Source organism: Ammospiza nelsoni, chromosome 6 (genome assembly GCF_027579445.1).
Source record: "Ammospiza nelsoni isolate bAmmNel1 chromosome 6, bAmmNel1.pri, whole genome shotgun sequence".
Lineage (NCBI taxonomy): Eukaryota > Metazoa > Chordata > Aves > Passeriformes > Passerellidae > Ammospiza > Ammospiza nelsoni.
Window position 1 is genome coordinate 49,230,570 of NC_080638.1, and position 27,656 is coordinate 49,258,225.

Below are 27,656 nucleotides of genomic sequence, written 5' to 3' on the forward strand. Positions count from 1 at the left end.
TGGAGTTCCATACTGCCAAAAGAGCTGCTCTGCAGTTTCAAGGAACTACATGAATAAACTTTATATTCTGCTGATATCTTTAACGTTGTTTTAGAAGTAAAGACGTCTCTTTTTTTTTTTTTTTTTTTATTGTGCCATGTACATTTATTCTGTATTAAATAATGTTTTATAAAGACTAAAGGTCTATATTTCCAGAAGTAGAATTAAGTGCAAACAGAGCAGGTCATGTTTCACTGTACATGCCTCATCCCTGACATTCAAAGTGTATCTTTGTGTGGTAGGGAGGAAGAACTCACTGCCTCCATTCTATTCCTCTAAAATCTCTTGGTCTCTCTGTAGTGGCTATTGACAGAGATGACCTCACAGGTTGTGAGAAATCTTGGGTTGCTGTTTTCCTCCATAAAATTACTATCTTTCATGGAGAAACTGGATAAGGAGTCAAGAGTTCCTTTTAAAAAGGCTGCCAGCTGATACTGCCTTTGAGTTAATGCTCAGCTGAGCCAAGCACAAGGAAGAAAACACCTGAGCTTCAACCTGCAATAAAGTAGAAGACTTTACTTTGAATTGACAAGAGGGTTGATAGCTGCCTCAGCTCAAGAAAAATCATGGAGGAAAAACCAATGGGTTCTGGTTTCTCTGGGAAGGAGATCTGTCAGTTTTTTCTCCAGATATGACACAAACATTGCTCTGTTGTTCACGTGCTGCCAGGCAGTGGTCACCAGTTTCAGGTTGCCAAGTGCTGAGGGTGCAGTTTTCACTAGGAAATGACAATGAGCTGTTTGGTGGCTAAAGGAGCTGTTTGGTGGCTAAAGGAGCTTCTCAATTCTCCTGTCGTTCATTCTTTGCATTCAGTCCAGCAACCTGATTTGAAACTTTGTCTCCTGTACCCAGAGGGTGCCAAGAGCTCAAACATCAGGTAATTAATGGCTTAGCAGTGTGCTGGCTGTGACCTGGGGTAGAAACTTGGTCTCAGATTTGTTACAGCTTTGCAGTCCAGGTATCATTTTAGATAGTTCGGAGAAGGGGTGACAAATGTTAATCATTATGTGGGAATTTCTGAGGACTTAGAACTCATGAATGAAGACAAAAATGAAGACAAAAATTCAAGATTGGAATCTTTTTGCAAAGTAATGATCACTTATTACATTAGGTAGGCATTTTCTTTCAGAATTTTTGAAGTTCTTGATTTGACTTGTCTTTTTATCTGGTACATCTTATATGTGTGTGTGTATGTATTGCATATATTTTACTAGATTTACAATACCTTCTGAAATTAAAAGTAATTTTGAAGTTCAAACCAAAAAGTTTGTCAAAGCACTCTATACTGATTTTTTTCAGTGTTGAAAGTAAACAAAAAACTCAGTGCCTGTTTTTTTTCCCCATTTTATTGTTATTTTCTGGTTAGGAAATGTTTTGTCAATTGTCCTGTACCAACCTCTACTTAAAACTGATCATTTCATTTGTCTCATATGTAATCTGCATCCTCATAACTCTGACAATATGCAAAATCTAGTAAATCAAAAATTTCCCCCTTTAATTCTAGAAATGAAAGTTGGTTTGCGTTTCTCTCTTCCAGGTGAGCCTTTGCACTCCCAGTGAGAATACACCCACAGAGAGTTTGGCAAGGCTGGTCAGCATGGTGTTCCAGTGGTTTCACTCTACAGCTTACATGATGGATGATGAAGTTGGTAGCCTGGTTGAGAAGCTGAAGCCCCAGTTTGTTACCAAGTGGCTGAAGACTGTTTGTGATGTCCGGTTTGATGTCATGGTTATGTGCCTCCTGCCCAAGCCAATGGAGTTTGCCAGGGTAGGAATGATTTATCTGAAGGCTCCCTTATTTGCTGCAGAGATTAAGGTCTTGAGTAAAATCACCTTTTCTTTCCCAGCTCTGACAAGACAATGAAATCTCAGTAGTAGAGGGAGCACTGGAAATTGGGAATTTTTCTGTCACAGACATGTTTTATGAAAAGTCCTCTCCTTAGGATTTTTTCTCCTGAGAAGCTGAGAGGCCTAAGGAACAAAATCTAAAAAATTATTATCTGCTGCTGTGGAATGCAACAGGTGGATCTCTGATTGGTCTCATGTGATTGTTTCTAATTAATGGCCAGTCACAGTCCAGCTGTCCAGACTGTCTCAATCAGTCACAAGCCTTTGTTATCATTCCTTTTCTATTCTTAGCTAGCCTTCTGATGAAAACCTTTCTTATAATCTTTTAGTTTTAATATAATATTTATAATAAAATAATAAATCAAGCCTTCTGAAACATGAACATTCTTGTCTCTTCCCTCATCCTAAGTTCCCTGTGAACACCACCACATTTTTCCTTTTCACAGCATTTCTAGTTTTACTTTGTTAGAAAGTAGGCATTTTTTACAATGATGTGAAGGCAGTTTGGAAGAATATTATAGATATTGAAAGATACTGTATGTTTTTGATAGTGTCACATTTCCATTATGCTGCTGAAGTACCCAAACACGTATTTGCTAAAAGGTATCATTTGCCTACTCCCAGATATAAGCCTATCCTTTAGTATGTTTCTTTGTTCTTTGCATACTTCATCTCTGCAGCTGTGAATTAAGGTTTTTGAAATCACACAGTTGTTACTGAAGGGAACTCTGGGAACACTGATGCTAACTTCAGAGACCTAATTTGAGTGACTCAATTAAGATCCCAGTCTGACGGGGTTTGCCTTGGTGCTGATGGAGAGAGAGAGGTTTACCTGGAAGGTTATCCAGGGTGCCTAAGTGCAACCATTGGTGCAGCCTCTTCTAAAAAGAGTCATTCTTTCTGTCCATTAGTTATGAAGCAGAACTCACCACTTAATCATGCTTTTGAAAGACTTTTTTTTTTTGAGACTCTCATGCAAAATGTCCAGAGGACATGTTGGGCTTGTTTCCTAAAATTAAGTGGCTAGACTTGGAAGAGCCATAAAGACTTCATGTGATGTATTACATCATCAGACATGAACTGTACATTGTGGGTTTTTCCTGATGTAATGTATGGGATTTGCTGTACGTGTGCAGACCAGCATGGACATGTTTTACTCACTAACCATTGCTGCTGGGACGCTAGTAGGTCAGCTGGGGCACACTGAGAGGTGGGTGGATGCTTCAAATGTTAGAAACTGAACAAAAGAGACCATGGCTTTGAGATCAAGGGGTGAAAGAAGGACTGAAGCTCATGCTGTAATCTCTTGCATTTTTTTTCCTTGGATCCAGCCCTTCTTTTCAGTTTTTTTACCCCCTACAGCAATACTTAAGACTGGACCAAAAACTTGCCAGATTTGCAAGACTTCACTAGAACATGAAGACAAATAGCCATGAAATTAGCTGTGATGAATGAAGGAAAAATAGTTTGCTGGCTGAGATTACCAGTAATTGCTGCCAAAACAGCAGGCATCTCTAGAGCCATTAGTCAGGAACAGCAGATGTGAGCTGAGGTCAGTTAGAATAATTAATCTCTGTATGCCAATTACTTAAATACTTAGAAGCATATTTTTTTGCTTCTATCACTGGGAACCTTTTTTCAAAAAACCCTGAACTAACACCCATGAAAGAACACCTTGTACAGACCAAGATTTTCAGAATAAAGACCCAGTACTGTAACAAGTTTCTCAGAGCAAAAAATTGATGTTGCAAGTTTGACCAAATAAATCTGTGCCTTTTTGAGAATTATAAATAATAATACACTGAATCATGCCCTGAAAGTGAGCAAACTTCATTTAAGTCTTGGACAAGGCTTTTGTGGACTGTAAGTGAAATTAAAGAGGAAAAAACAATGCAGCTCCATGGCTGAATTCTGAATTCTGCCTTGAAGTTATTAACGATCACCTCCAAAAATTTTCTGGCTGCAACACACTGAGCAAATTTGTGATAGTGAGCAAGTTACAGGGACTAGAAATGTTGTTCTTTGTGGTATTCACATTCTCTGAAAAAAATTTCTTCACCCAGGGTTTTTCTCCTGGGAAGCTGAAAGCCAGCGAGGGGCCTCAGAGAAAAGGAAAACAATTCTTATCTCATGTGCTTCTCCTGTGTTGTGCTCATGTGGAATGTGTTTGGAGATTGTTTACCCAAGGTGATTGTTTGATTGGACTCCAGTGTGAGTTGTTTTGACTCATTGGCTAATCAGGGCCAAGCTGTGCCAGGACTCTGGAAAAAGTCATGAGTTTTCATTATTATCTTTTTAACATGCAGTAAGTATCTTTTCTGTATTCTGTAGTATAGTATAGTATTCTTTAATAAAATACAGTATAATAAAGTAATAAATTAGCCTTCTGATAAGATGGAGTCAGATGCATCATTCTCTCCCCTCATTGGTGGACCTGCATTTACAATAGTTCATCAGTATGGTTTTTTGAAATACCCACAGGTTGGTGGATACTGGGACAAATCATGTAGTGCTGTAACCCAGTTAAAAGAAGGGCTGAACCGAATCCTTTGCTTGATTCCATACAATGTGATAAACCAGTCGGTGTGGGAGTGTATCATGCCAGAGTGGCTGGAAGCTATAAGGACAGAAGTGCCCGATAACCAACTGAAAGAGTTTCGGGAAGTGCTGAGGTATGTAGGCTTATGTTGGAATCATTCTGGTTTTGCGTATGGTTGTTGAGGGTTTTAGCATTGTAAGATGGTGACAACTAATTAAAACACCTGTGTGTGCAATAGGCAGCAGTGAGTGAATGCTTTGGATTTGTTTTTGTATCTTATGTTTAAAGGATTTAAGTTTGGGAAAGTTTTCTTTTATTGCCCCCCATATCTTTGAGTCGAGAGCCAACTACATGGATTCTTCTTTGATGTGAGCAATGCATATTTTTAGAAATTTTTAGAAAGCTGATCCTTCCTGAAGCGTGTTGGAAGGACCATCTTTCTCCTCCTTTCCAGTTGATGAGAAATGGTGGGGATTAGTAGAGCTGTATTTGTTTAGCTCATATCTTCCCCTTTGAGCAAAGGAAACACCAGAATAAGATCGGTGGTGGAATCATAATTTTATGTCTGGTTTATGACTTTGATGGTAAAACTTCACATTGCCTTTAAACTGATGACAGGGCTCTGAAACTGACTGTAAGTTAATATTTGTAGGTATTGCTGTAAACTTTTTTTAGTGCAAACATGGAATAATGGACTAGTGAGATGAGAAGTTTTCCAAATTTTGCATTGGATGTTGGAAAAGATATTGCTATCAAATGAAATTGGACATATGTGGTATGAATTCTTAAGGTGCATCACCAAATTGAGAGATGGCCTTGTATAGTCAGGACAGGTGGTATCAGCAGCCTAGCTCAGCTCCTGTGGAGGGTGAGGCTGCAAGTAAGATTAGCTTCCTACCAGTTTTCTCTTCTATCTCACACAGTGTATGCCATGCTAACTCAGTGATGCTACATTTTTGTTCTATTTTTCAGCAAAATGTTTGACACTGAGCTCTGTCCTCTCCCTTTCTCCTTGGAGGAGATGTTTGGGTTTATTAGCTGTCGATTCACAGGGTATCCATCTTCTGTGCAAGAGCAGGCTTTGCTCTGGCTGCATGTAAGTGTCCTTGCTTGACAAGTCATGCTGAAACAGCTGATAATTTTGAAAAAGAATCTGCTTTTCTGAAGTTGATGCACCCTTTCTGCCCTTTGCTTAGCTCCACAATATAAGGATGGTTGGTAGACAGACCCTGAGTGTTGCCAACCCATCATGAGCAATAACCTAGCTGACAAGGTGGGAAGCAGTCAAAGGTTGCACTCAGTAATCTTGGGGGTCTTTTGTAACCTAAATGATTTTGTGATTCTTTAAAAATGGAAGCCTGGGAATTTCTTTAGCCTTTTTTAAAGAAAACCTTTGTTGTCAGTTGAGTCTTTAGAGCCATTCAGCTGGCTGACTTTTTTACAGCATTACTTTTTGGTCTCCACAGAAATTGGTCTGTAGATTCTAAAATTAATTCCAGACTCCAGAAACAGCTGTAGTTGTTTCTGCATTTGAAGAGCTGGATTAGACTAGCTCTGTACCCACCAAGTTTTCTGCTGCTCTCGCCTTTTTGTGCTATATTTGCCCACAAAACTGGCATTCACCCAATGTTACAGGGAGCTACAGGGATAATCATGTCAGATGAGGGCAATGAATTCAAAAAGGGTACAAAATTTTCCACAGCACCTCAAAATAATACCTGTACTTTTCATTATTGCTTCTTTCCTGCTGAGGGTTATTTTAATTAAACCTCTACAAAGACCAATTTACCTGAATATAATTTTAGGTTTTTAGGTCTACAGAGTTTTCAAGTAAAGCATGATTTTTTTTAGATTTTTCTTGAATTAATAACACTTAATGACAAGTGCAAATGAGTTTATATTTATCTGAGTAACAGAAGCATAATAGATTGGGAATGTTCTCCAAGTGATGTGCAATTAACAATTCTGTCACTATGTTGATACCTGTAGGCTACCATTCTGAACAAATTCTTAGAATAAAATAAACAATTCAGTTTTAAGGAATAATTTAAAAAAAGTTATTAATTCAAGTATTGGTAATATTTCTGCTTTACAAAAATATTTTTGTGGAATTACTCCACATCCCTGTGTGTTTGTGCATGAAACTGCTCTCAAGGTGCACCAAGTGGATGCCAACAAATATTTTGAAAGTGCCTGTTTTATTTTGCCCTGATTATAACAGAAATCTAAGCTTGCACCTCACCTCATTGAATACCAAAATTAAATGCAGAGAACTTGCTGAGCTGAGGATCATGTTACAAAAATGCATATAAAGTAGCTGGTGTTTGTGATCCAACTTGAAACTCATGCTTTCTTATTTATTGTCTTTCCTTAGGTGTTGTCTGAACTAGACATTGTGGTTCCTCTTCAGTTACTAATCAGCATGTTTTCTGATGGAGTTAATTCTGTAAAAGAATTAGCAAATCAAAGAAAATCAAGAGTCAGTGAACTGGCAGGAAATCTTGCAGCTCGGAGGGTAACTGTTATTTATCCTGCTTATTTTTTTTTGCTTATAACAATCTTCCTGATAGAGTCCACATGAACAATTAAAAAACATCTTTCAATATGGCAGCATTTGATTGAAAACAGTATACATTTTGAAAATCAAAGAAAATTGGCATGACTTCAGTTAATATTGCTCTGTCATATAAAAGAGTAATGGTAACACAGGTAGGAACTCAGTATCTTTTTCAAGCTGTTTGATTCTTTGCATCAGGAACAAACTGTTATGGACAACTGGTCATCCAGAATGACCTTCTGTGCTCTGGTATGATCTTGGTGGGCCCAGGTATGTTTTGAAAGAGTGAGAGAGAAAAATTTATTTCTCATTCCCTGCATTTTTTGTACCAAACACAAGAGATGCAGAATGTGATCTAAAGTTGTCTGTCAAAGGCTTATGGTCTGGAAGAGAATATGTACAAATACATAGATACTACACATACTTGGTCTGATGTGACTTAACTTCTCAGTAGTTTGGATGAAGTGCTTCAAGGACACCAGGAACAAGGTTGCTTGAAAGATCTGATTCCTTACATTTAAGGAACTAGAGCATCTAGGCAGTTGATGACTCCTTATGTGTAGTCTGCCAGTCTTCTGATACAGCTCTGCAGAGAGCACTGCCACACCTAGCCCATGATCACTTCTAAACTAAGCAGAAAAAATGATTAAACTTTCTGTCTGGTCTTTCAGACCATAGCTGGTGTGAAAATTGACCTGGTGTGTCATCAAAGTGTGTATCTCCCTGAAATGCCTAGAAGTTCTCAGGGTGTTTTAGCTGTGGTGTGGGCATAAATCAGTGCAGACATACACAACTTACTGCCATTGTGTCTAGCTCATTTCCAGCTAGCTGTATCCTTGGTACAGTCTAAGTTAACAAAGTTCTCTTGGGGTGGGCTCCTTTGTTAGGCTCCTGCTAAAGTCAGTGTCCATGGATTATGGAGCAGATCATTGTAACCTGGTGGCTGTTTTACTGCCTGCACCAATTTTCGGTTTGTCTTTGGATGTTGAAATTCTCCTTAGAGGAATAACATAATGGATGTCAGCCACTTAGCTTGAGAGAATGTATCATCTGGGCAGAATATGGTTCCTGTACTTCCACTGTATCTTATCGCTCAGTGGTGTTAATAAGGGACACCTGTATATTTTGCAAAAAAAGCTACACAAGGGAGTAGCAGGGCTGTCAGAGTTCTTGCTATTTTTGGCATTTCTTATAGAATGAGATTGCTTAAGTGTCTAACAGTCATTTGGACATGTTGATTTTTTTATGTTTTCAGGTGAGCGTTGCTTCTGACCCTGGGCGCAGAGTTCAGCACAACATGCTGAGTCCTTTCCCAAGCCCCTTCCAGAGCCCATTTCGGAGCCCAATACGTAGTCCTTTTCAGAGCCCTTTCAAGAATTTTGGACATCCTAGTGGAAAAACAATTGATTTTGAGTGTGAAGATGAGGAAATGAATCTTAATTGCTTCATTCTGATGTTTGATCTAATCCTGAAGCAGGTACTTGCAGAAGAAAAACATCCACGTGAAAGGAACGCTGAAGTTCTGTAGTCACTTTTGGCTCTCCTTTATTCATTCTCCTTAGGGCCTGGCATTGATTCTTTTGATCCTGTATTGATTCTGTTTCTGCTAAGGGCCTGGCATGAAGTGTAAGGCATTTAAATCCCAGTACAGCTGTCATCTGTCTTTATCTCTATAGAAATTATAGGTTAATGTTCAAAGAAGTTAGATAGCTCCACATTCAGATTAGATATTAACCTGACACTAGTGAAAGGAACTTCTCCTTGGAGCTTTGTTTATTTTTACAGACTAGTGGCAGAGATTTGTTGATAAGCTTAGGTTATCAATTTTTGGATAGCTAAGTTTCTACATTGTGAATTCAAGGACACTTGTTTTGGATTACAGTCTCCAGGTAAAATTAATAGATTCTATTCTTGAAATTGTCCATTTACTCTAGCTTTTTGAGCTTGGGCCTTAACGCCAATGGCAATTTAAAATTCTGAGTTACAGTTTATCTCAGATTCTTCCCAGTACTGTAATATAAAACTAGCAGAAATGTAGGAAGAGGCACATGGTTTATACTCTGCCTTTTAAATTAATAATAAATCCTTACTCTTTTCACTTTCTTTCAGATGGAACTCCAGGATGATGGTGTCACTTTGGGCTTGGAGAACAGCATCTCAAAAGATATAATATCCATCATAAACAATGTGTTTCAGGCACCCTGGGGTGGTTCTCACACCTGTCAGAAAGATGAAAAATCAGTTGAATGTGGTCTGTGCCAGTCCAGCATTCTATGTTACCAGCTAGGTTTTGAGCTGCTGGAGCAGCTTGCTCCAAAGGAAGAAATCAGGCTTGTGGTAAGTAGAACAGGAAAGAATCTGTATTATTGGTGTGCTGCAACTCCTTCACTATTCTCATTCCATTGTGCTCAGGAAGCAAAGCTACACTGGCTTTTGGCATGAAGGATTTGGGAGGTTAAAGCAAAATGCCATTGAACTGTAAAATTTCCTGAGTTTGGACTGATTCAAAGAACCCAGGGAAGATGGCAATATTCATCCACCATGAACTCTTCCCCCATGAACACTGAAGTGCTATTTCACTTTGGACATTCATCACTCCAATCCTACTGCGTCTCAAATAAAATGTAAAGTGTTAATACTTACCTTTTGTTAAAAGCAAGGGGTGGATACTTTGAAATGATTAATGATTTTGAGTGAAGCAGCCGTCAAGTGAGCAAGCCTTAGCTGGAACTTGACTGTTTGAAATCCTGAACACTGTGTGAAAAATGATTTTACTTCAGGTTGAGTATCCAACTTTATCAGACTCAGATATGTACTCTCTAGTCACTAGTTATCATTAAAGTTCTCTGTAGCTTTGCAGAAGAATTGGAAAATTTCTTGTGGTGGTGGTGGTCTGATGAATTTATTTTAAGCTGGATATCTATTACATGTAACTGTTCCATCTGGTAGTTGAGAAGAAAGCATCATTCCATTTATTCTGATGCTCATTTGCTGTAGTGTGTTAGTAGCAGATTTTTATTAGCTTTTTTCTTCCATGGAGGGAATAGTGATGGCTTGTTATGCGTCAAATTTTCAGAATTTCATTTCATGTGTATGTGATAAGTAGATATTTTGCACATAGTAGTCAATATAGTATTTATGCTAGAAAAATCATCTCATGCCCCTCCAGTACAGATTCTCATCTCAATAGCAAATTAGTGAGTAGTGCAGTCTTTTGGGTGCTGGGACACTTCCAGACTTCACCCTGAAATTTACAACATAAATATCACAATGGGGGCCTTTAATCCTGTGCTCCTTGCCACACAGCCTGGAGTTTACAGTTTTCAGTGTAAAAGTGGCTGAGGTAGGTCCTGCCCCTAAGCCTGTAACTCCACAGTAGTGCAGGAAACACCCTGCTCCTGTCTGTTACTCCTTTCAGGCAAGGATGACAAACTTGGTGAAGTATTGGCCCTAGATTGAATCCACCTCAGCTCCAATATGGATATACAGTTTCTGTTAAATCAATGTCAGAAACACACTTTTTTGTCAGTATACATTTGCTGATGCAAAATTTTAGATATGCAGGTGATTTGAGTGCATAAATATACAAGGAACTAAACAAAGAATGTCTCATTTGAGCTCAGTTTGTCACACCAAATGTAGCTTAGTCAGCAGGATATGGCCTCATGTATGTAGGTAACATCAAGAAATGAATTTAACTTATTATATTCTTAAAGGAGCCCACAGATAACCTCGAGGATAGTCTTCTGTATACTAGACCTGAGTTTATTATAGGAACTGAAGGAGAAGAGGAAGACAAATCAGCACCAAAGCATGGAGAAAACCCAGGAAATCACACAGAGACCACAGAAAATGCCGGTAGGTAGAGGCTGAAAAGGTTATTGCACTAAGGCTTTAAAAGAAATGCTTATACTCATATACAATACAAGCAGTCTTTTAAGTCCAACAGTGCACAGTCACTTTTTTTATCATGCATTTAATTCTTTCAACATATTAATTGGATAGGCTGTAGAAAAGTTGATAGCAAGTGTGACTGTCTCCCAAAAGTGTTAAAAGAAGTCTAGGCTTTTTGAACATATAAAGTAGCCAAAACATTAGATGCCACATTCCATGTTATGCAAACTTTGCTGACTGCAGGGTAATGTGCCTAGAACTAATTTATCTCTCATCACCTTGACATCCTTTAGTTTCATTTTGAATTCATAGATAAAAGAATTTTAATATTGTCTGTAACTTACATTTTTAACAGCAATAAAGAATGACACAGAAAGGAAGTTTTGTTATCAGCAGCTTCCAGTTACCTTGAAGCTCATATACACGATATTGCAGGTAACATTGATTGCTTGTTAGTTTAGTTTGTATTGTTGGTGATGTCATTGTGTTGAGAGAGAAACATCTGTTTACACAGGAAATGTCAAGGTTTGAAGAACCAGACATTCTTTTTAACATGCTGAATTGTCTGAAGATCCTGTGTCTTCATGGGGAATGCCTGTATATAGCAAGAAAAGACCATCCACAATTTCTTGCCTATATTCAAGATCACATGTTGATTGCAAGGTGGGTTATTATTGCACATTTTGTCTTCACACTTCATTGGTTCTCCAGGTATACATTTTTGTTAGTGTCGAAGAATTTGCAAGTTTACTATGGGAAATTAACAAGAGTGGTAGAAGAATTGTGGAAAGATTAAGAAAGTTATTGAACAGGCTAATTAAGATGTAAATGAAGTCAGGGTAACCCTGCAGTGTCCATCATGGCTACTCTATTGTGAACCACCTCTTTTGCAATGAGTCAGACTCTCTCATATTCAATAACACCATTACCTGAGACTGATGTGTATATCAGTATACATATATATATAGTCTTCCTATACTCTGCAAAATAAAATAAAGGATGTTGTGAAGGCAGGCACACAGTTTATAGGGCCTTAGCATTAAAACTGAGACAACAATAGTATTTCACCTTATTTTTTGTGAGGGACAGGAAGTTTGTTCACTTAGAGTGAATTGGATTGTAATCTGTGCCTTTTAAGATTATCTTTGGAGAAAGGGACTCTGAAGAAAACTAGCTGAGTAAACATCAGCATATCATCTTCTGAAATACTGTTTGTCAGCACTTAACAGCTGCTCTGTATCAATTTCACTGAGCATCTCACAAGACTGAGGGTTTTAGCAGCCTGGAGAATCTGTCCTGAATCTATACCAGCAAATTGTGAATATCCAGCTTCTTAGTTATTTGTGGATGCACATGATTTTTGGTGTCAAGATAGTTCATGTGGCTTATGTGGTCATGCTGAAACTCCTAATTTGTAGCACAGACTGTGTTCCATGGCAGTTGTCTTGAACTAGGCAAACTCTTTCAAAATGAAATACTTCAAAGTGAGGAATTTTGAACCTAGATTTTCAATAAAAAATGCTGTAGTTGAAGATTTGCAAGTAGCTCTTTTTTCCTACTCTGTTTTTACTACAATCCACTCTGTAGTATTCACATAAATGCCCAGCATGGCTCATAGAGATTTTCATGGAAAGTTCTTTACATTTATAAGAAAGGATATCAAGGGAGTGTCTTTATAAGCAGGCTTGCTCTTTTTTGTCTTGCCAGCTTATGGGGAGTTGTGAAGTCTGAATTTTCTCAGCTTTCTTCCCTGGCAGTCCCACTTCTTCTTCATGCCCTTTCACTTCCTCATGGAGCTGACATTTTCTGGACAATCATAAACAGCAATTTCAACAGTAAAGACTGGAAGATGAGATTTGAAGCAGGTAGGCCTGAGAAATGTACTTTATTTTCCCTTTGTTTCTTCTCTGAAGAAGTAGAGCTCTCTCTGCAGTAACTGAGGAGACATATAGCAGATGATGAACTTTTTGCTGCTTTGCAGAGTTTTGGAGATAGTTTGGTGCTAAACTATGGCAAAACAGTGTGCAGTAAAATAAAGGGGAAGATGAGACATTTTGGATAATAAAAAATCAAAATTATAGCTCTTTCTAGCTAGTTTTCTTTGTTACTTTCTCAGCTGTGCATATTTCTATGTATTAATCTGTGTATTAATCAGTACATAAAGCATTGCCTAAATGAATATGCCTCTCGTCTCACTGCTACAGTTGAGAAAGTGGCTGTGTTGTGCAGATTTTTGGACATTCACTCTGTGACAAAAAACCACCTACTGAAGTACTCTTTGGCTCATGCATTCTGCTGTTTCCTGACTGCTGTGGAAGATGTTAACCCAGCAGTGGCTACAAGAGCTGGACTATTACTTGACACCATAAAGAGGCCAGCTTTACAGGTGAGTGTGCAACAGGGGAAAAAATACATTCCAGTGGGAAGCTGCCTTTTCACCTGGAGTTCACATGTACAACATCACAGTCCCTGCTAATACTTCTTTAGCAAGCATTGCTGGTCTTGGTACTTGGCATATGCACAAAATAACCAAGGGGAATGATACTGCCCTACCCCAACTTGGAATCATGCAAAAAAGAATTCTTAAGATCAAGTCGAACCATAAATATTTTGATGGCTGCAGAGGATTATTATGTTTGAACTGCTGTTGTAGAAAACAACTTTTTTTTTTATTATTTGAAAATAATTTGGTATTTTACAATTAAAAAAATAAATTTCTAAGTCTTATGAGACCCTGCTGAGCTCACAGTGAGAAAATATATTTGAGCAAAACCAAACCCGATCTTGATCTTTTCAAGATTCACTTAGACATGTAATATTATGAGTGTCAGAGAGCCTGCCAGTCATGATTCTCATGATTAAATCTAAGCAGAGATTTAATCTAAGAGAGAAAAGCAAGATAAAAAAAATAAATCTCATAGAACAATTCAGTTCTAGTTCTGTGGAGAATAGAATGAATATGTATTTTAAAGATCTCAGGGTTACTGCCTCCAAAAAGCTGTTAATGTTTGCTAGTTTAATTCCATTTGGTACCTTTTCAAAATAATTTCTAGAGAAATTGAGTTCAGTGACACTATTACTGAACTTGGGTTCAATGGGACCAGTATACTGCACTTTCATATTCAATATGTGGGCTTTCTTATCAAACATAAATCTCGACAGTCCAGTCAAAATTCTAGTGCAGATATTGTACAGAAGAATTTTCAGGCTAAGTGCCTCTGATACACTTCACAGTCTAATCTTGCTTCCCCTGTTTAACCTTGGTGATTCATTCTTTTTGTAATTAAGGGCTTGATTCAGTTACATAAATGTAACATTTTTCTCAGATGGGGAGCGTGAGCAAAGCACTTTGATATTATGTACCAAAAATGCAGTAGGATAGAACTTTGCCTGTACCTTTGTATTACTCAAAATCTTAGAAAATTCTACATTCAAAATATGATGCTTATTTATCTCTTTACTTACCTTACTCTCTCCCTGATACCAGTAGCATTAGTTCTGATTTAAAGGACTTGGTAGAAAAAAGGAACTAAACGTTGATCCTGTATTAACCGACAGGAGAAGTTAGGAACTTTGACCTCCCTTTATTTAAAAAAATCCTTAAGAGATCTCATATCTCAGTTATATATTGTTTTCTTTGTTTCCCTCTATAGGGTCTCTGCCTCTGCCTTGATTTCCAGTTTGACACAGTTGTCAAGGACAGGCCCACAATTCTTAGTAAGCTTTTGCTACTTCATTTTCTAAAAGCAGACATCCCAGCTTTGAGCTGGGAGTTCTTTGTGAATCGCTTTGAGACCCTGAGTTTGGAGGCTCAGCTTCATCTGGACTGCAACAAAGAATTTCCTTTCCCAACAAGTAAGCATATTTCAAATGAATCTGATTGCTTTTTACCAGCTTCTGGAATTTTAGCTGCTTGCAAGAGTCTGACAGAGTTGCAGGTCTCATGTATATAAATTCTCCGAAATTAAGTAATCTTTGAGGCCAAAATAAAATAAATTGAAGTTAGCATTTTTTACTTCCTGAATACAGATTAGGCTGTTGCACTTTTGGGTGTTGTGTTTTGCTCATTAGGATGCGATTACCAGCCTTGGTTGAATTGTGGTCTGATTCTATGATCACCTGCAACCCACACTAACCCACTTGTTCTATTGTAGAAGTTCTAATGCTGTCACAGTTGCTGTTCTTCAAGTTCCAGATCATGCCCAGTCCTGTCCTGTGGTGGTCTGTACAAAGTCAGCCCTAGGAGCTGTTTGACCTCTGAAAAGCCCCAATGTGTGTGGCGCAGTGTAAGAGATACATGGACTCCTAGAGCCAGTGCTCAGTTAACTATTTTTGCAGTGACAAATGTTTTTAAATGTTTGTCCTGTTCGTACTTGATTTCTAAATGAGAAACCAAATCTTCCTTTCACTAGAGAGGCACTAAAAATTAATTCATGTATAAATTTTTAGAATGCCGAATAATTGAAAACTTCCTAACCCAAGTGGTGGCCTATGAGTCAGATCTATTTCCATTTCCTGGAGGAGATGGGAGCAGCTGTTTGAACAGTGCATGTTCCCTCAGCAGCCTAATGCTTCCTTCTACATTTGCATGGAGCCCAGTACCTAAAAAAGTCTAGGTGCTGTGACTGCTCCACAGGACAGGGGTGGAACTGCAAAGGTATATTCTTCTCCATATGTGAGTAGCTTGATCCAATGCTGGGAACTGCTGGGGTGGCCTGAGGAGGGTGTCTTGCCACTAGTTTCTAACACCTCTGGCTGCAAATGTAGGGCAATATCTTTAAATAGGAATATTTTTGAGTGATTTAAAATAAGCACAAGAAAATGATCAGATTTCTTTTGAACCTTTTTCTTTGCCATTTCAAAGAGATGGGTGATGCAAAGGATGGGCTCACTGACTTCAGTCACTCAGATGATTAAACTCAAAGGGTTCCAGTGCACTGTAGATATGAGTGTGAAAAAGTATTGGTGATCCCATTAAGACATGCAGTGATACTGCTGATAACACCACTGTAACTCCATAATCTACACTCACAGAATTTTGAATTCAAAATCAGGATGGTAGGTGCAGGCAGAACAGGAGGTTAGTAAGGCAAAACTAGAGGCCATGGTTAGGTTTGAGTACACCAAATGTGATCCATACTTGTGAGATTTCTGCTGTTTTAAATAGGGGGCACCTCATATTCTCTTAGCCTGAAATTCAGTTTTTGGCTTCAAGAATCTGTTTTTGACCAGCATAATCTTTTAACACAGTTATGCCTCTTGGGGTTGTATGGTTTTCAGAATGAGGGCATGCACATGAGTACCTTGCAGATGGACCCCGTGGGCCCATTTGAAACTTTCTTGGCTGAAGTGGGACCCGGGGCCCAGTTGCATTTGGCACTTGGCAGCAGTAGGACCCCTCCCCATGGTGTGGAATGAATCCTAACTTGGTCCATTGCATTTGCAAAGCTATCACTGCTGTCAGGACAAACGTGGCCAACCTCAGTGATGCGGCAATGTGGAAGATCAAGAGGGCTCGTTTCGCGCGTAACCGCCAGAAGAGCGTGCGCTCCCTGCGGGACAGCGTCAAGGGACCCGCCGAGTCCAAGAGAGCGCTCTCCCTTCCCGAAACCCTAACCACCAAAATTCGTTGAGTACCTGTTTATGTTTGTGTGACACACCTCTATCTTCTCCCCATGGATCGTATCCTGTCGATGGGTACACAGTGGAGTTGTCAATATTTATCCAGTTGGTTTCTGATAATGACAAGTTAGGGCATTTGACAAAGAACTTAGACAAATTGTGTCTAGATGTGTCTGTTTAAAAGGTCAGAATAAAATGCTCCCAAACTAGTTTGTCTTTTCTAGATCTTTATTTTTATTTGTGGCTAATATGCAGTAGTTTTGTCTTAAATAGATACAGATTTTACTGAAAAAATCTTCTATTACTAATATATTTATTAATTATAATTATTAATCAGTGCATGCAGCATATGCTAGATGTCTTAAAAACAGCTGTTAATGGCTCAAATGCATTTTTGAATATATTCGGCATTCTGTTGGTAAGGAAACAATGTCCATGCATCATGTCTTTCCTGATGGCTTCTACAGGAGGACTTATTGCTGGAAAACCATGGGATTGTCTGGAGTGCCATGCAGATACCTTTCCTAGCAGAAATGAAGCTTGTCTGTTCTCATTTAGAGAATGTTGCAAACACAGATTATTCTTTATGATTAAATTGAACCTCTCACATTGCTCTTACCCATGTAATAGGAACTGATGAAACTTTCAAATCTGGTTGCTAGTGAACAATTAACTTAAAAGGTAATTTTCTTTCCAACACTACAATATATATTCTTTCCAACACAGTACCCCTGAATATTTTGGAATTCTTAGGTAATCCTTCATGACCAATTACTGATGCTGCACAAGGACTCCTGTGTGCTGACTCTTGTACCAGCAAAATTAAATGATGGAGAAAATTAGAGTTGTAGAACATAGTGCACAAAATCTGTAGGGCACACAAGTGACATGTTCCAAGCAGTTACACTCACTGCCTGACAACAGTGCATGAGTAAACGAACATAAATGTGCTAGCACTGAATGTATGCTAAGTGTAAGATGTCAGTGCTGCCTTATTAAACAGAGTTGCTCTTGTTTTTTTTCTAAAGCTGTGAGCTTGACTAGACATGAGCAGTCTGCACCAGCACTTGGAGGAACACCAGAACAAACACCAGGTGGGTGTGACAAAAGAGGTGTGTTTTGATGGAACAGGAAAAGGAAGGCTCTAACTCTGACTTTCTTGCTGAATCATGAGATAAACTTGCACAAGATGGAAGTTGTCTAAATGAATCACATTTCAGCACGGTTCCAAAAAGTGTAAATTGAAGCTTTGCTCTCAGTCTGTACTGAAAGCTGCCTCTAGTTGTAAGACAGACTTTGGAGTCCGTCAGCTATGCCAGCAGTGCCTCACCCTCCTGTGTTTGATTGCCCACAAGTAAATATTTGCTAGACTGGCCCCATGGGTCAGTTGTTTTGAGTCAGATCTTTGGGTCCTTCAGATTTTAAAGACAGCAGACAGAATGCTTTTGCCTGTCAGTACTGTATATTACACTCTGCATGCTTATAAATATCTCAAGTCCCTTATTTTGTATTTACTGACATTTTCTGAAGATGTCACCCTTCTGTCAGGCTTCTGTAGAATAGGTAGCACAGCAGGATCCAAGGAATCTCTTAATAATTGTGGCTACTGACAGTTATTGCTCTCAGTTAGTGCTGTGTAGGCTGATGATTTGGAAATGAAAAGATGTCAGATTCAGATCTTTTCATGTTCTGTCTTCAAGACTTGAAATACTTCCAACAGATGCAAATTCCTAATCAAAATATATCAACTTATTTGATGATCAGCTGAAAAGAAGATACCTTGTCACTGTGGGAGCTGACTAAGCTGTGAAATGAAATAGGGGAATTTCTGAGTTATCAGGATATAGCCCTGCTGTGCTAGCCCAGTGAGAGCTGGAAATAAACAAGTTCCTTACAGAACATATGTGTGGGTTGTCACAGGCTCACAGAGGGAACAAGTGACATCATGATGCAATAAACAGGTATATCAGTGGATGATTGTTCTTCATTTAACAGCACCAACCACCTGCTAAATACTGGGCTTAAAGGAATTTGTTGCATAAGAACTGTCAGTCCCACAGTAGGCGTTGTTACCCATTGTGGTTTTATTAGATGTATTTTGATATTGCTACACTTTACTTTCCAGGCTTAGGTAGTTCATCACCTAAGGTTAAAACAAAGTTTCCACTAAAAATGTGTATATAAAATGTTTCATGTATCTTGTAATTACTGAGCTCAAGAAAATTCTGATAATGTGATTCAGGATATGGCAGATGATTTGGAAACTAGAAGACTAATTACTGTCCCTTTTCTCCTGCCCAATATTTATTATTTCTTCCTAAAAGCTTGTATGTTTGTAAAAAAATTTTTTTGAGGTTTGTTTCAGTTTTTAATGCTACATTGGCAGTTCTGAGCATATGTGTTTCAGCTAAGGAACTGACTGACTCCTAAATGGAGGATGTACAACTGTTGTAGAAAAACATGTATTTTATACATAGCCCTTGAAGGAACCAGTTTTCATGCTCATCTGTTCTTTCTAGATCTAAACCAGGCATCCTTGCACAGTCCAAATGCAAGCTGAATTCAGTGTGCATTCTGTATGGATTAAACACCAGGATCATATTCCTGTGTTCTGTGCAGTATCCTGGACAGTCACTGAGAGAGTTTCGCTTATAGAAATCACAGTTGGGATGATGAAGCATGATGTCATTCTGATTTGCTGCTTTATGTTACATTGTGATATATCTTAAAGTAATTTGAAGGTGAAGGGGTCTGATATAAGGCACACATGAATAAAGAGATGAATCTTTGGAGATAAGGCTAGATTGAATTAGGGTGTGGAGGCTGTATATTACCTGGCTGTGTGTTTGTGAGAAGGTTTTGATGAGGTCTGGGGAGGATAGGTGTCTGTATCTGTATACCTAGTATAGGCACATACAAATGCTCGTGAATTTTAAGGGATAAAAGTTACCCTAGCCACTGTAAAGACAGAGCTGTCTTGGATTTGCATTCCTACTTTGGATTTAAACACCTCATGTGGTATCATGTGTATCTTCTGTTTATGAAATGAATGTTTAGTTCAGGCCTGATATAACCTAAGACTCATTCCAGACAGCGGAAGAAGTTTTCCAGACTCTGAAGATCAATTGATTGAACTGGAATGATACAGTTTCTGTAGTTTTAAACAAGTAGTTCTCCATTGCTGGTTTTTTGCATGTTCCCACGTCAGAAATAAAAATGGAGTGAATGACATTCCATAAATTTGATCCTTAGTAAGGCTGTGAAACAAATCAGGGTGAAGCTCTGTCCACTGTATCCTGCTGTATAGTTTTCCTTGAGGGTGAAGTATGCAAAATGAAATCTTTAATGGATCAGAAAGTGCAGTAATATTTCTGGAAAAGTAAAATGTCAGGAAACATCCTGGGAAGTGTCTGTTAGCTTGTGTTAGAGTTATGAAACACTTTTGAAATTGAATGTTTTATCACTAATCTTCTAAATTATATTGTTCAGCAAATGGAAAATAAAGTGGTTTAATCTTTTAAGAATAATTACTCTTTGAATTCTATTTGCAGAACCAGTATTTATTCAGAGCCAAATGATCAGATCATTCATTTCATCTTATCTCCTTCTTTATTTTATTGAAAATCTCACAACATGTTATAGAGATGAAAATAAATAGAGCTGAATAATACAGACAGATATCATCCTTACAAAAACTGTGTCTTTATGATATAATTCCATGGAAAACTTTAATCTGGGTGTAATATTATATAAGAATCAAAGATTATTTCTCAGTTTATGTCCACGAAGCTAAGATTACTTTCTGTGTACATTTTTGAAGTACTTCTGAAAATGGTTTTGTTTTATTTCTGATTTTAATTATTTCAGAATTCATTGTTTTCTTTTTGTTTCTGCAAATCTTAGTCCAGAAGAAGCTTGAGTAGAGAATTCCCATTTTGAAGGAGGATTTTTAAGTTAAAAATTCCAGTGAAAACTGTCTGGAATAAAAAATATTGTATAACATAAAGTTTGTTATTTCTTCCAACCCAAATAAGACCAATAAAGGAAAGTTATTTTTAATAGAAGTGGATCCGAAAATTCCTGCCCCCTGCATAGTTTTAATTTTCACCTGTCATAGAAATGATAACCATCTCCCATGCTTTGCAAAATAGCCAAACAAACTTCTGTTCACCCACAAATACAAATGCGACACACTTTAAAACTATTTTTAAAAAGTACAGACATTGCATTTTTTCTTGTGAAGAACCTAAGACAGATGCAGTTGTACCAGCAAAGGAATCCTTTGGCAGAATAGCCCAATATCACATTGAGAATATAGGTAAATTAGAATATTAAAACAACACTCTTTATTTACAAGTTATTTTTAATACTACAAGTTATTTAAGAGAAATACAGGTTTGTGCTAATAGGGGAAGTCTTCATTCTTTATTTAATCATTATTTTGTACATCTTTTCATATTTCCTACCCTTGCCATTTTGTACATTTTCCACTGGCAAAGACTGATGTCTGTTCATGTTTACTGAGGAAAGACTGATAACCATACCAGATGAGAATTTAGTGGCAGTAGGATTCGATGGATGTGGAAGAGTAATAATGTTCAATATGGCAGAAATGCACTGGGATGGGAAATAAAGTGCTCCACTAAGCATGGGAAAGCTGAGGAATGGAGATGAGTGACACATTAGGTGTTTCTGTGCTGTTGGACCTGAGGCAACAGAGGAGCAATGTCCTCAGAAGTGCATGCCTGTCTCCTGCAATTTCACTGGCTGTATTTGGGCAGAAATGGGGCGATGAACTCTGGGAAAAAATTCTGGTGTGTTCTGTACCCTGTTGTTTGGATTTACAGAGGTTACACAGTGTTCTCCAGTGTTTGATACCAATGTCTCTTGTGCCCATAGGACAGCCTTCCCCAGAGAACGATAATACAATAAAAGACCTGCTGCCAGAGGATGCTGGGATTGACCACCAGACTGTCCACCAGCTGATCACAGTGCTGATGAAGTTCATGGCAAAGGATGAGAGCAGTGCAGAGTCGGACATCAGCAGTGCCAAAGCTTTCAACACGGTCAAGCGCCATCTGTACGTCCTGCTTGGCTACGATCAGCAGGAAGGATGCTTCATGATTGCACCCCAAAAAATGCGTGTCTCAACCTGCTTTAACGCCTTTATTGCTGGAATAGCACAAGTAGGTGAAGGCACTTACTAGCTTTTGCTGCTATTTATTATTGCCTGTTGTTGAAATAATTACAGCACAGCCTTCTTTGTAGTGAAATAATGGCTGAATGAGGTAATAATCCTATGTTGGCGATGAAGAGAGACAGGCAAGATTGATAGGTGATCAGAATCTGAATTTGTTGTGCACTACCAATGCTTATATACTGTTTTAGGAAGACTAGTAACATTTACTTCAATGATTAGGTTAAAATCACAAACTTATGCATATTACAACATCTCTTGCTTGCAGAGTTTAATGAAATTTTTTTTTCCAGTAAACCAGTCTGATTGAATCTTCTTTTAATCCTCAAAGTTCTGTTTGTTTTTGCCAAGGTATCCTGTTATCAAATCTCTTATGCTACCAGGTCCAAAGTCCATCATCTGTCTTGTGTCCCAATATCTCAACAATCCTACTTAAAACTTCAAGACATTTTCAGCTTGTGAAGAAATTTCTTTCCGCTGGTAGTCTAAAGTTGCTGCATTACTGGCGAAGAGATCAGTTTTGTGTGCATGGAGGCATGCAAATACTACCATTGTATGAGAAATCAGAGACTGCTTCTAACCTCTGCCTTCTTTCACTAGCCTTTGAATGCCTTACTTTCCTCATGAATATTTCCTCTTTTGTTCTTCAGGAAGACCTGTTCTTGTTTTGTTTCCCTATGGAAGATGAGTTTCCCTACGGAAGAAGAGTTCACAGTCAGTGAACTCTTCAACATTCTGCACTTTGCCGGAGGCTCATATTTCTTCCTTACAGTGCACCAGGACTTTCTGTTCTGCCTTTCCTAGGGAGTGCTATTGCCATTATGAAGTTTTGCCTATATTGCTGTGATAAATGACCAAGCACATCCTTGCCTTGTGCCTTCTTTCTCCATCTTGTAAGGAAGACCATAATTTTCTACCTCTCAAGACTTTTCTAAAGCTCAATTCCCGCTGATAGAGTAGTAGGTGGTAGTGGTCTGAAAAATGTTGTGCACTTGCAGAATATTCCTATTTGCAGTGGAGCATCATCATCACTTCAGTGCTTTTTCTTATCACAGTCTCTCATAAAGGATTACCTTAGGGGATGAAGAGGGCTGTGTTTTCAGATGTCCTCTGTAACTTTCAAACATTGCTAAAAGCTATCCTTGTCTCTTCTGGATCTGCAGATCTTAGCAAGATTTTCTGGTTAATGCATTAGAATCAGTGATTTTTCAAAGTTAAATGTGATGTTGATAGTTGGATAAACTTTCACAGCTGGAGCGATTCATATTTCAGGAAGCAGAATAGATGGTGTTAATGCAAACTGAGTAGCTGCAAATGCATTGGGTTCCATTGTCCCAGAGCTCTGTGTTAATCATCTTTCATTTGTGCAGTTTTAAATTAAAGAGTGTAAAAGCAGATTCAGACCTGTTGCTCTTGTATTGAGAGTCTGGAAGTGGCAGTTCAGATCACAGAGCAGCATCTTCCACATTTGTTTTCCAAGTGTTTTCCAAGTTTGGAAGCCCAAATTTCAGTGATAATAATTGGACTGATTTTCAGAAGTGCTCCTTACTGCAACTGTAAATATCAGCCCCTGTCTTTCTCTTCCACCTTTAAAATGTCTTGTGTGAGCCAAATTCGCCATTAGTGTTTAAATCTTTATAACTGAATCCTGGTTCCTCTGATATCAAAAGGAGTTTGAGAGCTTCAGTAGTCCAGGGTTGTTTTCTGTGCAGCAGACATACACTTTAATTTGTATTTTGGGAGAATTATTTTCTTACTGTAAGGCTGCTTTGTGTTTGGAATCACCTTTTCTGCAAGAGAAATGCCATTTGTAATCTGAAGATGTGTTTACAGAGTGAAAATTTAGTACTGAGCTCTTAAGAGATCTATTTCAGTTGCTCTTCTTTCCCAAGCCATAAATATTTGCTTTTCCCCGTGAGCTCCACAAAGGTTGGGATTAGGTTTTCTTGCTGGTTCGCTGATTTTGATTCCAAGCTTGATTCGAGTGGAGACTTCGATTAGAAAAAAACCAAAACCAAAAATCAAATTTTTCACCGTGAGCTCCGAGTGTTCTGGGCTCCGACAGCCCGGGTTGCTCTGCAGGGGCGCTGTTTGCCCGCGCGGTGGCGCTGTTGCGCAGCGCGTTGTCCCGGCGCGGGCTCCGCTCCGCCTCTCCCGCGGCCTTTATTCCTTTCTTATTCCTTTCTTCCTTTTTTATTCCTTCATTCCTTTATTCCTTCATTCCTTATTTTCCCACGGCAGCTTGGAAAATGGCTCTGCTCAGCGGCAGGCGTTTTTGCTTTACGGGATATGCTCCGTTAGGCTGCGCTCTGTCTCCTTTCTATGGACGAGCTTGTCCTACCCGTGCTGTGTAACTCTCGCTCCCTGGGCGAACGCGGCATTATGGGGTATTTCATCGAATTTGATGATTATAAATCATATATTCGACTGGCTCACCCTACATGGATAGACACGGGATTCATCTATTCAGCTCTGCACAAGTATTTGAGACAGCTGCATGTCAAACTGGAGAATTTTACAGGGAAAAACTTCTAGTTGGCTTGTTCAGGAGAGAGCTTGAAACCGCAAGTTTGGTGTTTGTAAATTAGTCTCTTCTGCTTGTTCTATTAAAAACAAAACAAAACAAAAGAAGCATAGACTGTCTGTTTAGATGTAGAGAGCTGCTGATTAGATCTTGGGAGTTGTGCTGAAATTGCCTTGGCCTGTTGCTGCACTTTCCTGGGTGTCAACCAGCATAGGGCAGCATCAGACACAAGGGCTTTGTGGAGCCTTGTTGTGATCTAGTTTAACTGCTGATTTCAGCATGTCTGATTTTGAAAACAGCTCATATTGGAAGACTGATAGGAAGATGATAAAAAATGGCATTGCAGTTTCAAGTGAAACACAGTTGTGCCAGGGTGGTGTGAATATATGGCTTCACTGCACTTGTGAATCACTCCTAGGATTCAAACCACTGGCCCCAAATAGCATGATGCTCCTCAAAGGTCGTGATGGAGGCAAGGCATGTGACCAACAGTAATCACAGCAACCTGTCTGCAGCAACACCACTACTTAAGATTGATGAGTATTTTATTTAGAGCAAGATAATTTTCATTTGCTTTAGTCTTAGATCCTTTAGGATTTGTGTGCATAAACTTCCTGCATAACATAGTGGACACTCTTAGCTTCAGTGGAGAGTGGGAACCTAATGTGATTACCTGATTCCAGAACCTGGGGCTTAAAAAGACCTAATGCCTAATGTTGCAAGCCTTCTGAGAAAAATAAAGAAAAATACTGGTACAATGTTAAAATGTTAATACAAAACACCCAAATAACCAAACTACTCAACCCCCAAAACTCATAGGTACATCCTGTTGAACATGGCATATACATGAAATGGTTTTGTGTATTGAAGCATGATCAACTTGTGCCATAATACAAGGCTATTTCAGCATAATATATTTTCTGAACTTGCCAGTGTATCTTAAAATTTAAACTGTGTTGGATGAAAGGCTTTCAGAACACATTTGCTTTGTTTCATTCTGCTTGTCTGGCTAAAATGAGAAGGTGGCAAGCTAGCAGAAAGCTTTTAAATGGTAGTGAGATTTTCTTAAAACCATTAATTTCCTTTCGCTTACCTAATACCTCAACTGTATTGATTATTTTATTTTTTAACATTGGTGGATTTGATTTTGGTGAGGTAACTCCTGTGTTCTTTTCAGGTGATGGACTATAACATCAACCTGGGAAAACACCTTCTTCCCTTGGTGGTGCAGGTGTTGAAATATTGCTCTTGTCCTCAGCTAAGGCATTACTTTCAGCAGCCTCCTCGCTGCTCCCTCTGGTCCCTCAAGCCTCACATTCGGCAGATGTGGTTAAAGGCTTTGCTTGTTATTCTCTACAAGGTGAGTGGTCTTAACAAGATACTGTCCACAGAAAAAATTACACTTCAATTATAAATTTGTTACAGGGAACACCTAAATGTATGGCAAGTGTATGGAACTGTAAAGGACAATTTTATTTGATGCACTGACTGCATTTAATTTCAGTGTCTGAAATAGTTGGGATTTAGTCTGTGCTTCTGACTTCCTCTGTGCTTCTTCAGTCTTTATTGTCTTTCAAGTGTTTACTTGAGAGAGGAAACTTTACTGGAGAAAGGAAAATACTGATATTAAAATGGGAAAATGATGTATGGAGTTCCAGTAAGGAGTATTTTGAGTAACTTTGAATTAGTTTAAAAAAAAGCAACTGAGTAGTGACTTTAAATGGAGGAATGTGCCAGTTTAGCAGTTTGTATTCTTCAGTTAATGCTGTTAAATGCTGTTAGAATGTAATGCATTTATGCACTGAAATGGAGCTGTGAATACTTTTGATATGCTTAACAAATTTCTAGCAGGTCTATAGGGTGCACAAGGAAGTGCAGACACTAAATGTTACTAATATGGACTTTTAATATTTTATTAAAATAATTCTGTGTACAAAGCTGACAAGAGTCCTGCTTCTCATGATATATTTGGAAATGAATAGTGAAGGGAAGGCAAAGGACATCCAGCTGACAATATTATTGTAATTTTTCTGTTTTACTGCCTAAATGTTTATCCAAGGAGAAAAGTTAGTTTTTAAGCTGAAGTTTTTCTCTTTTGCTGAACAGTACCCCTACAGAGACTGTGAAATCAGCAAGATTGTACTTCACCTAATCCACATCACTGTCAATACCCTCAACGCTCAGTATCACAGCTGCAAGCCCCATGCAACTGCTGGTCCTTTGTATAGTGACAACAGTAACATAAGCCGATACAGTGAAAAGGAGAAAGGTACTTTAACACTCTGGTTTGTATGAGAGCCATTGATTCAATTCACTAAGTCTTGCAGATGTTGTAGAATGGTAAATATGGTCTGAACTTTAGAAGATAATATTTGTAATTGAGTCTGAAGTGGGACTTACCTGATCAGGATAGCCATGTGTGGTAAAAGGAGCTCTCAGCTGCTCTGTAGGCTGAGCATAACACAGTGGTCTCACATCTCCCAGGGGAGTGAATCTTACACATAATGGTTCAGTCACCATGCCTGGATAGTTCTTGGCCTTTCCTAAGGCAGTGCTAGCTGATCCTACATCACACAAGGTGTGCAACCAGTGTGACACCACATTCTGATTTAACTTTGTAATGACATGAAATAGTAGCAAATATCGATACTGAAAAGATTGTGAACTGAGTCTATAGTTTGCTTTTCTCTTTAAAGGAGCTGAAGTTGACAAGGTTAATGCAAATGTGTAGGTGGATGTCTAAAGGCAAAAGAAGGGTTCAATAGTTTGTGTCTGATGGTGAGCTCTGTATGTGCTTACGAGGTGTAGCAGAGGTACTGTGATGATATGAACTGGTGCAAGATTGGGGCTTCAAATGCCACGGTGTCACTGAGTGTAATTCCTTAGGTTTGTGATGTTTGTTACACAATAAGTGTTAGTGATTAACATGCTCTTTTGACATTCTGTAGCCTTCTTTCAGCTATTTTGCCTTTTAGCTGCTTATATGCTGTTCACATCTTCCTTCTCAAATAGTGTTTGTAGTATGCAGAAAACTCTTCTGAAGAAAAATCCAAGAAACTCTCTTGTTTTCATGTCAGTATCTTTTCTTATTTTGCTGCTTGTTGCTTGTGAAAAGATGTACAACAAAAACAAGAGCACAACATTTTGTTTACCTGAACACCCTACTACTCTGCTCTAGCAAATTAAAGCAATCTTAATGTGGATCTAAACTACATATTGCATAACCTCACTCAGTTGGACATTTTGTATTGCTAGTGGAGGGCTAAAACACAATTGTGGCCTTACTATGAATTTGTCTTTATTTGAGACAAGTTAATGACTTAATTCATAATGACTTACTAATGCATTTATAAAGAGCATTAACTTTCTGGATTGATTCTGAGATATTTTAAAGACAAATTAAGGTGCCCAAATACCCAGCTTGTCCCATACTGGT

General features: G+C 38.5%; 1 protein-coding gene across 2 annotated transcripts in view; it reads left to right on the forward strand.

Moving 5' to 3' along the window:
* The window catches only part of UNC79 (unc-79 homolog, NALCN channel complex subunit), a 108,760-nt gene that overhangs the window by 29,570 nt on the left and 51,534 nt on the right, over positions 1-27,656 (forward strand). Inside the window, exons 14-30 of one of the 2 annotated variants that reach the window (XM_059474170.1) lie at positions 1,577-1,807; positions 4,369-4,559; positions 5,399-5,522; positions 6,801-6,941; positions 8,239-8,460; positions 9,093-9,320; positions 10,700-10,841; positions 11,233-11,312; positions 11,392-11,540; positions 12,585-12,742; positions 13,082-13,263; positions 14,531-14,732; positions 16,326-16,505; positions 17,528-17,593; positions 21,399-21,685; positions 25,398-25,580; positions 26,327-26,489. In XM_059474170.1, coding sequence (XP_059330153.1) covers positions 1,577-1,807; positions 4,369-4,559; positions 5,399-5,522; positions 6,801-6,941; positions 8,239-8,460; positions 9,093-9,320; positions 10,700-10,841; positions 11,233-11,312; positions 11,392-11,540; positions 12,585-12,742; positions 13,082-13,263; positions 14,531-14,732; positions 16,326-16,505; positions 17,528-17,593; positions 21,399-21,685; positions 25,398-25,580; positions 26,327-26,489 — 2,929 coding nt within the window. The remainder of the gene's footprint in view (positions 1-1,576; positions 1,808-4,368; positions 4,560-5,398; positions 5,523-6,800; positions 6,942-8,238; positions 8,461-9,092; positions 9,321-10,699; positions 10,842-11,232; positions 11,313-11,391; positions 11,541-12,584; positions 12,743-13,081; positions 13,264-14,530; positions 14,733-16,325; positions 16,506-17,527; positions 17,594-21,398; positions 21,686-25,397; positions 25,581-26,326; positions 26,490-27,656) is intronic. The other variant, XM_059474171.1, reaches the window with a different exon arrangement.